Source organism: Anopheles coluzzii, chromosome X, assembly GCF_943734685.1.
Source record: "Anopheles coluzzii chromosome X, AcolN3, whole genome shotgun sequence".
In the NCBI taxonomy this organism is placed as follows: domain Eukaryota; kingdom Metazoa; phylum Arthropoda; class Insecta; order Diptera; family Culicidae; genus Anopheles; species Anopheles coluzzii.
In genome coordinates this window covers 16,814,828-16,824,625 of record NC_064669.1, presented here as the reverse complement: position 1 = coordinate 16,824,625, position 9,798 = coordinate 16,814,828, and the positions used below count along the sequence as shown (strand labels likewise).

The 9,798-nt window shown below is 44.6% G+C and overlaps 1 protein-coding gene across 3 annotated transcripts; it reads right to left on the bottom strand.

The window, feature by feature from the left end:
• Positions 1-938: 938 nt before the first annotated feature.
• Positions 939-9,543, bottom strand: LOC120953421 (uncharacterized). Of its 3 annotated transcripts, XM_040373545.2 has the most exons (6): positions 8,375-9,543; positions 7,669-7,906; positions 6,637-7,583; positions 4,808-5,327; positions 1,600-3,015; positions 939-1,472 (listed from the first exon to the last, which is right to left on the bottom strand). In XM_040373545.2, exons 2-6 carry the CDS (start codon positions 7,687-7,689, stop codon positions 1,440-1,442), a joined length of 2,937 nt encoding a protein of 978 aa, XP_040229479.2. In that variant the 5' UTR covers positions 7,690-7,906; positions 8,375-9,543; the 3' UTR covers positions 939-1,439. The 3 variants fall into 3 exon arrangements, with proteins under 3 accessions (XP_040229479.2, XP_040229301.2, XP_040229388.2); XM_040373367.2 differs by having other exon boundaries at positions 939-3,015; XM_040373454.2 differs by having other exon boundaries at positions 939-3,015; positions 8,791-9,543.
• Between the last annotated feature and the right edge of the window lie 255 nt (positions 9,544-9,798).

Here is a 9,798-nt window from a genome sequence, read left to right as displayed (position 1 = left end):
CACACACACACACACACCTGTTGTAGCTGATTGTGACGAAAGACGAAAGCAGTAGTGTTGGGTTTCTTGAATCTTTCGTTCAGGTTCATACATATGAATCTTCAGTGATGAGTGATTCGAATCTCGAGTCGAATATTCAGATTCATGAAATATAAAGATTCATGAATTCTTGGGGATTCACGAATCTTCAAATATTCTTTAAACAATCATGAATCCCCAAGGATTCATGAATTCTTGGGGATTCACGAATCTTCAAATATTCTTTAAACAATCATGAATCCCCAAGGATTCATGAATCTTGAAAGAATCAAGAATCTTCTAAGAATCATGAATCTCCAAGGATTCATGAATCTCTTAATATTCGTGATTCTATAAGATTCATAAATCCATTTAAGTTCATATATCTCCTGAGATTTATGGATCTTTAGAGTTATATGATTTCCAAAATATTGAATTGGCCCGATCCCACCTAAAACTTGTCCGAGTAAATCTTTCGAGATATAAGAATCTTTTTCAAGATTCATGGATCTTTCGAGATTTGAGATTCAAATTGAATGAATCATTACAAAGATCCATCACGTTCATAAATATGAATCACCTGAATTTACCCAACACTAGCAAGCAGCAAAACCTTTCTTTCCATTGCGCTACAGTCTCCATGTTTGATGGTTGGCCTTGACCGACAGACGCGTTATTGCGCTCAGATACGAATCAAGGTTTGCGATTGAGGGTCATCAACGGTCATGCATAAAACAAACGCAAACGATCCCGCTAAGTATGCTTGTTGTAGATGAGAGGAGAAGGGGACGAGAGGACGTTTTATAATATTCATTTTGGCATTGAAACATACAATTTTGTGATTTTAACCATTTCAGCAACTTAAACATTATCTGATGATATTCCAGTAACAAAGTGTTTACAACAGTAAAGCGGTATGCTCTGTTTGTTCTGTTTTGTTTTATTATTCCTCTTTAAATATATTGAACATTACTCAGTTTCTGTTGCTGCTCTAATGCGGTCTCTCATATACCATATATTGTTGAATGATGTTACGGCGCACTACCCCAAACCCTCTATCATCTCTAACATTTCTCTTAGCTTTTACACTGTTGCTTCTTATTTGTCTGTCAATAAGTTAGAAAGCCGATTTTGAACCGGCTTCAGGTTTCACGATCTATCTTCGCCCTAATATAATTACTATATGCGACTCGAATGAGGAGGTCAACTATATTGCCATGCTGCTAAAGTCTAGATCTCTCACGCCACAATTCCGTGGCGCTCACTATCCCCCTGCTCCACGTCGCACGTGATCCATGCAGCAAGCACTGACTATCCCGTGGCGCTGCGTGCGTAGCCAACTTAAACAGGGGAGGGGATGGGGAAGGAGTGGGAGTGGGGGTTGATTTACAATAAGCCAATATAAGGCCGGGCACGACCAGCTAGGTGGTCTTGGCGCCAGGCAGGAAGTATTCCTTGAATAGAAAGAAACGTGTTTAATTTTTAGACTTGCCAGCATACGTGCCTGGAGCCTCGTGCGCGTCAAACTTAAACGGAGATGGTAGCAGATTTGGTCGCCGCCGGGACATGCTTGGTTATTACCTTATGCATTTTGTGTTGATACTGCTGTTGCTGATGCTGCTGCGTGGGCGATGCCGACTGCTCTTTTGGTTGATTATGTTCCTTTCGCTCAATGTCGTAGCGCGCGTAAAACAGCAGGTATGGCGTGGTCACATGGCGCCGGTTCGGTGACAGTATCTCCTCGAACTCGAGCTGCGTCATAATTTTTACCTTGTCATCGTCGCACATGTACCAGGTTAGCTGCTGCTGCTGCTGCTGCTGCCTTGCAACGGTATCGTCCATGAAATTGCCATAACTTAGCTCGCTATTACCTTGATTGTTAATCGACGAGCTGGACAGCAATGAAGAGTGACAGTTGCCGATGGTTGATTGGCTTTCGCCGTTCGCACCATCCAGCTTGTAGCGACTTTGTGCACAGTTCATTTCGCACATTGACCCCGCCACGATAGGCGATAGGTGATGGGGGGCGCTGCCCGGGCCACTGCTGCTGCGCAAACCGTCCCCGATCAGGCCGCCGCCCTCATCGGCGGTCCCGCTTCCGGCGTGAGCGCATCCCGCATGCCGGATGTCATCGGCGAGTATGTTTTTCGCCAGCACGGCACAGCAACCGACGCTCTGGCAATGGAGATCGTGCAGGTTCGACGCTTTGTCGCAAATACTGCGCAGCGGATGATTCGTTTTGCCGTCGCACGGATTGCTCCCGCTGCCCAGCGAACAATCGACCGCGCTGCGCGCCGAGCTGACGCCGTCCATGCTTTGAATGCTGTAAAAGTTATCACTATAGCCGGCCCGCACCGCCTTCTCGATGCAGACGGTGGTGGCGTGCGCGTTCAGCTGCAGGTTTTCGATCCCATTGATGGGGGAGAACCGATTAATAACGTTGTTTTTCAGCTTTTTGCTAATATCACCAGCACTGGAGGCTTTTTTGCTGCCAAACAGCTTTTTTAATTGACCGGAAGCACTCTTGTCGACGCCGCCGCCGTGCCCCTTGCCCGAGATTCCGACGCCTTTGATGCCGTTCGGCACGCCGGCCGCCTGCGCTTCCAGGGAAGAGGCAGCGAGCAGTGCCCTTCGTTGGCGATCCTTAACACAGTTGACGTAGTGCAGCGGGATCTGCAGCGAGCTGGTGTAGGCGATGTAATGTCCGACCGACATGCGCGCACCGACGTGCGTTATCACGCTGTACAGCCGGTACACGTGGCGCTTCTCGCTGTCCGACTTGCCCAGACAGTCGGCGCAGAAGCACTGCAACACGAACGGCGTCGGGATGTAGCTGTTAATTTTTTCCATATCGCCATTGAACCGCTTCAGCTGCAGCACCAGCAGCCGGGGCAGTATATCGAAGGATATCGTACGGCAAGCCTCGGTGTAGCCCGAGCACACTTCGCACCGGTACTTGTTATCACCACGAAAGTATTCCTGCGTTATGCAAGCGTCCTGGCGGGGGAGCAAACGAAAAACATCAACCATTAATTGAGTTTTTTTTTAATCTCAGTTCATATATTTAATGTTGCATGAATGTTTGCTATAATATTGCTTGCTTTGCTATAAAAGTGAACGTGGTGCAAAACAAGCCGAAATACGACGCTTGATGGATCGATTGAATTTCTAATACAGGTGTCCCCCGAGATACGACTGTATTTGGGACCGAAAAAATGTCGCAAAGCAAGGCGTAAGTCGAAAAAGTCGTATGTCGAATATCTATGAATATAAAGTTTATAATCGAAGTTGAAGAGTTGGAATCGTGTATTTTATTTAAAATAATGTTCTATAATGTAATAATTATATTTTAAAAGACGTACACAATATAGATATTCAAGATAGAGTAGTTGTGGAATCTTTGGAAATGTGTGTATAACGGTTATTAGCCTAGAAATTAAAAAAAAAACATCAATTTCTTATCAATGGCAACTTTTAACTGTCAAAATCAAAATCGTCGTATCTGCGAATCGTCGTAACTCGAGGGGGTCGTAACTCGGGGGACGCCTATATGCGTAACAGGGTTTTCCAAGTCACTTTCGAATGTGCACATAATTATTCACTGCTTCCAAGATGTTTTTCAACAGCTGTCAAATGGTGTTTTTCGTCATGATAAAATTTCAGTTTTTACACATAATTTTCAACACAAAAAACTGAAAAACTCAAGCATCAGACATGTTGAAAATCATCCTGAAGAAATTAATGAAAATCATTCTGTTGAAACAAAATATCAAATTGATGTAGATGATCAATCTTCCACGAGATGAACAATAACGTTTACATTCGAAAGTCACTAGGAAAACCTGTATTATAATTTTTAATTTATTCGGCATGATTTTGAATAGATCCAGGCTAGATTGAGTTTGTCAGTTCTTTGTGGTGTGTTGTGAATCATGAGTAAGAACTGAAATTGTATTATGAAGCAAGTACACCATTTGACTGCTGTTGAAAAACATCTTGGAGGCGGTGAATAAGTACAGGGGGTTTCAAGTCACTTCCGATTGTAAACATTGCTGTTCACCGCGTGCAAAATGTTATTCCACATCGATGTAACTTTTCATTTCCGTCACACAGGGGTTTCCGAGTCAATTTAAAATGCAACAATGTTTTTCAACAGCTGTCAAATGTTCTATTTACATCATCATAATTTTTCAGTTCGTCTAAATGATTTTCAACACGCTGGAAGTTGGATTGAGTAGTTTGACAGTTTTTTGTTATGTGTAGAAAATCATGTGTAAGAACTGAAACATTATTGTGATGCGAATACAATGTATGATCGTAGCTGTTGAAAATAAATCTATAGGCAGTGAATAATGATGTGCCCATTCGAATGACTTGAAAACCCCTGTAATAATTTTTAATTTCTTCAGCATGATTTTCAACACTTTAACCTCCGCATCGCAGCACCTCGTCATCGTTTTTACACCGGGGGTTGAAACCGGATCGCATCACCCGCTGACAGGTAAAGTGTTGAAAATCATGTTGAAAAAATTATTATTAATATTATTATAGAAATGAAATATCAGAGTGATGGGAAATAACTTCTTGCACGCGGTAAAAAAAAAAACAATGTTTACATTTAAAAGTGACTTGGAAACCCCTGTAATTACTCGTTGGGAAATTCAATTAACTTTCATTTTGGTTCACAGTTCGTAATACTTGACCACATTTTTTTTAAAGAAATATAACCGCAAAAACAATCATTTTTACATTCCGCACATAAATGAGCCACTAACACCCAGCAACGTACCTGATAAAATTGCTGAGGATTCTTTAGCGCCTCGCTGATCTCGCTGGAAGCGATCGGAATAGCAATGTCGATCATGATTTCCTTTTGCTCGGTTACCGTTTCGCACGACAGGCACCGCGTCCTGGACACGGTAACACCTTCGAAATCTTCGCAAAAGAAGTTTAACCCCAACGTGCGAATCCGTTCTTCGAGCCGTTCCTCCGCCGCGGTCGCACCGTGCCCACCCGTCGTTGTTTCGTGCGGTAAGCTGGCCTTGTCTTTGCCCGCCCCTGCATCGGCACATTTGCTAACGGGCGCCATCGGTTTAACGCTACTGGCCAGCGGCAGCTCCACTGCGGCATTCGCTTTGCTCTCCTTCGCCGCGAAGGACTTGGCATTGCGGAGCGATTCTTTACGCCGCCGGAATATGTTGCGCCCGATGAATTGTGTGCTAGACTTCGTTTCGGTGCTGGCAGTCACCGAGTCAGCACTATCGAACGTGCCCTTAGCGGGCGCAGGCTTTTCTAGGGATGGAAGCGAGCTAAAACGATAAAGAGAAAAAGTTTGTTTAAAAATCGCACAAATAAACGGTTTAAGCTGAACAGCTCCAGGACTGTTTAAATATTGCTTTCGAAATTAATGGTGGGAGCTCGGAATCGGACCTACTCGAATCCGATGCCGTGTTCGGCATCAACTCTGGAGCCGATTCCAATGCTGGAAGCGATTTCGATTTCGGGATTTATTCCGGAGCCGATCGACTACGGATTCAGAATAGACTCTGGGAATCGAAATTTGCTCCGGAAACAGATTAAGAATTGACTCCAGAAGTAAGAAGTTTCAGAAGCGAAATCAGTCCGGGAATCTCCATGAGAATGGATCGTTTATAAGTAAATTTGGATTCTTTGCGGCTATCAATACGTAGCATCATTGGGCCCAAATCCCTATTCTGAAGGAGATGCCGAAACCGACTCCGATTCCGAAGCCGATTCTGATTCCGGAGCCGAATCCGGAGCCGAATCTGGAGTCGATTCCGAATTTGATTCCGGAGCCGATTCCAGGGTTGGCGGAATCAGAATAGTCCAACAGAATTGGACCCAAAGGCATATTCTTAAAAAGATGCCGAAACCGACTCCCGAGTTCAAGCTAATTCTGATATCGGAACTAATTATGATTCTGGTGCCGATTTCTATTCCGAACCCGATTCCAAATATCAGAGCCGATTCTGGAGCCGATTCCGGAACCAATTCCGGAACCGATTCTGGAGTTGACTCCGAATCCAGAATCGATTCCGGAATCAGAAACGATTCCGAAATCGACCTGGGAATCGTGATTTGCCCCGGTAACGAAATCAAAATTGAGTCCAGAAATAGAAATTAGATCTTGAATGAGAATCAGTTCTTGAATTAAAATAAAAAGTTTCAGAAGCGAAATCAGTCCGGGAATCTCCACGAGAATAGATCGTTTCCAAGTAAATTTGGATTCTCTACGGCTATCAATACGTAGCATCATAGGACCCAAACGCCTATTCTTAAGGAGATGCCGAAACCGACTACGATTTCGAAGGCGATTCTGATTCTGCAGCCAATTTCGATTCCGCATCCGATTCCAATTCTAGAGCCGATTCTGATTTTGGATCCAATTCCGATATCGGAGCCAATTCCGATTCCGGTGCCGATTCCGGAGTCGATTACAGAATCGATTCCGGACCTGCTATTCGGAATCGATTCCAGAAATTTTTGGAGCTAGCCGGAATCAATTCCGACAAAAACGTCCTTTTTCCCATTACTATGTCTAACAGGCCAGGTAGTTTTAGGGGCTACCCCTTGCCTACTATGTATGCCACCCCTTACCTTATTTTGAGGAAATCTGGATTTTCGATGAGAGTTTTGTTCAGCTTTAAACACGATTCCCTCACGCTATCCAGTATGCACATGAGAAATTCGTGCGCGTCCTGCTGCTGATTCCCTTCGAACGTGCTGCTCACGCGCTGCACCGCCTGCAGCAGTCCGCCGGCGTGGAAAGGCTCTATCGTGTCGGCCGCCTCGTTCCGCGCAAGGCTGTGGTACAGCTCGTGCAGCGTTTCGCATACCAGCTGCCGGTTGGTCTTGGCACCGTTCCCATTGCTAACGCTCGGTTCGCACTTGCGGGACCGATTGTAGCTATCACCGGTGTAGGCGGGGGTGGACGCACCACCGTACGCGTTGCAGCCACGGGCGTGATTGGCGGGTGCGCTACACTTCTCGCTCTCGCTAAAGCATATTTCGCTGACCATCGCCGAACCATCGGACGCACTCGACGATCGGCCGTACGGTGCTGCGTGCGTCTCGTACCCGTTCACGTGCTTTTCGTGCAACCCTAGCTCCTTGCCGTTCCAGCTGTGCCCACCGAGCGCGTCCGGCCCATCCGAGCCCGCCCCGAGCAGGGAGCCTTTCTGCTTGGTGTTGATCGCGCTCTGCTCGTCCTGCCCATGCCCCTGCTCGTCGTGCTCGGGCAGGCACCGTTTCTCCGCGTTCGCTTTATGCAACGTCAGCTCCAGAAACTCGACCAGATGGTGCAAATTATGCGTAAAGTTCGGTGCGAAGCGCAAGGTGTACAGCACCGAGTTCATGTAGCACGAGTTGCCGATGTTGCATAGTGTGGCCAGTGAATTGCTCATGGTGTGGGTGACCATACTGTTGAGGCTTTTCATAGCAGTCTGCAGTGCCGCAGCAGTGGCGATGGCGGAATTACACTTGTGATGATGCTGTTCGCAGAAAAGCTCGTACGCGTTTGTTCCATTCACAATTGTTGCTGTTGCCTGCAAAGGGCCAAAGAGGAAGAAAACAAAAATTAGTATTTGTGCAACCTTGAAGACCAACTTGCTTTAAACCTAACATGCTTACCGATACATACTGCTGAACCATGACGTACAGAACGGACAGAACAATCCACCACCATTCAATGTGCTCGTCCCAATGGGTAAGTGTTCAAATTAGTTGTTAAAACAAAGTATAAAAAGTTCCTCTAATCACAATTATTTGTAAACAATCAAGTTGTATCGCCGCTTTACTGCCGTTTTTATGTTGCACCTGTCATTTGCCACCTGATTGCCAGCGTTCATGATGCATGATGATGATGGACCTAAAACAAAATTGCACCAAAACGGTAAAAGGCGGTCATATAAGGCTCAATAGAGCACACGGGATGTTAGCAATTATTATTTATCAGTATTTCTTTTCGCCATTAATCCATTGGGGAGCCCAATGGTAATCGTGTATTATGTATGATGAAAGTGTGTACATGTATATATACATATACATATCTATGCCCACACACGCACATGCAAACATTGACCATACACATATCGTTTCTATGTTTTGGTTATCACTTTTTGGACAATTTTTGCAAACTGCTTCTATCATGTAGTGAGCCCGAAAACTAATATCTACATTTGATATGCCTTTTTTGTCACTGCTTGTTGCTTTGCAAAAGTAATCGAAAGTAAAGGCAGGCCAAACTAAGCGTACTGTCACTCGAAGCAAGCCAGCAAATTACAAGTGTAGAAAGGCCAGGCAGAAGAAAGAAGCAGTTTACGAAAACGATACTTACAAAACTATGCTCAGCAACACTAAACGCAGCCAGCATAAATGTTTTCAAAACAAACGGTAAGCATAATGTAAATATTCACACTATCTCTCATACAACCCAGTAACATGTAATACGGTTTGCCGCAAAAGGGTATCTCAGCGCAAGGTGACATCGTTTATTGATTTGATCATCATCATGTACATTGCCTGTCCAGAACTATGCTTGCGAACATTGCGAACAGGCATATAAACTATCTTAGCTCATTGGTAAGTACGTAACAGTGCCAGCATGTAATAAGGGAGTGTTGGCCGATGAACTTTACTTCCGATTATTTATCGTTTTTTTTTTTTGTTGTTCTTCTTTGGCAAGCTGAGTCGATGCATGCACGGTCCGTGATACAGGTTTCGTCTGGTGCTTGCGTATTGTGGTTGATGCACCTTGTGCGATGTTGTGTCGCTTCCTGTGGCGGCTTTAAGAGTTCGGCAGTACGTTTCGTACACAGAACGGATTAACAATTTTTACACGAACAACTATCGATCTCTCCGCATTGTTATTAATTGTAACTTTCTTCGTCCGACTTTGGCATACACTTTGCACTCCGAGTTTTGACATGTGTGAAGCGGTGTGCTGACAGTCCAGGTTGTTAACAGCAATCGGCTAGGGGCAGATGGTACGAAACGGCAAGGCAAAGAGTGTAGTAATCGTTGATGACGCCATCAGTACGCTCGTTTATTCTGTCTATTTAACACCAAATATTGCAATCGTTTTCGGCCCGAGAAGCTTGCATTTTAAACGGTAAATATTTTTTTTTTGTTGCTTCGGGAATAGCGACGGGTGACGAAAATATACATTTAGCGTAATTCTTGGAATACGTCAATTGTACGCAAACGTATGGGACTCGCGAACATCCATGGACCTATCGGACAGTGTGCAAAAAACGGAAGCATTATGGCCAACACCCAACCAACAAAAAATAACAGTACAGGCGGTCCCCGAGATACACGGTTAATGGGGACCGAAAACGGCCGCAAAATACCGCGTATCTCGAATTTCCGCGTAAGTCGAATCTCGTGATTTCCAGCTAAAATTTCACTAATTTTCGTGTAATTTTGCAAGTAGGGGGCGGTTTTAGTCACTTTATGAGTTATTTGATATGATTCTGACTGAATATAACAGTTTTAAACTTTTTGAAATAGTTTTTAACACTCTATCGAAATGGAAATTATTTGGAAATATACAATTGATGTGTCAAATCAGTACAATTTGCTCAAAGAACTGTCAAATTTAGAAAACCGCGTATCTCCGAATCCGCGTATAAGAGGTACCGTGTATCTCGGGGACCGCCTGTACAGGTGTCCCCCGAGATACGACTGTATTTGGGACCGAAAAAATGTCCCAAAGCAAGGCGTAAGGGCGGTGGCAACGCTTTTTCGCATGCGATTTTA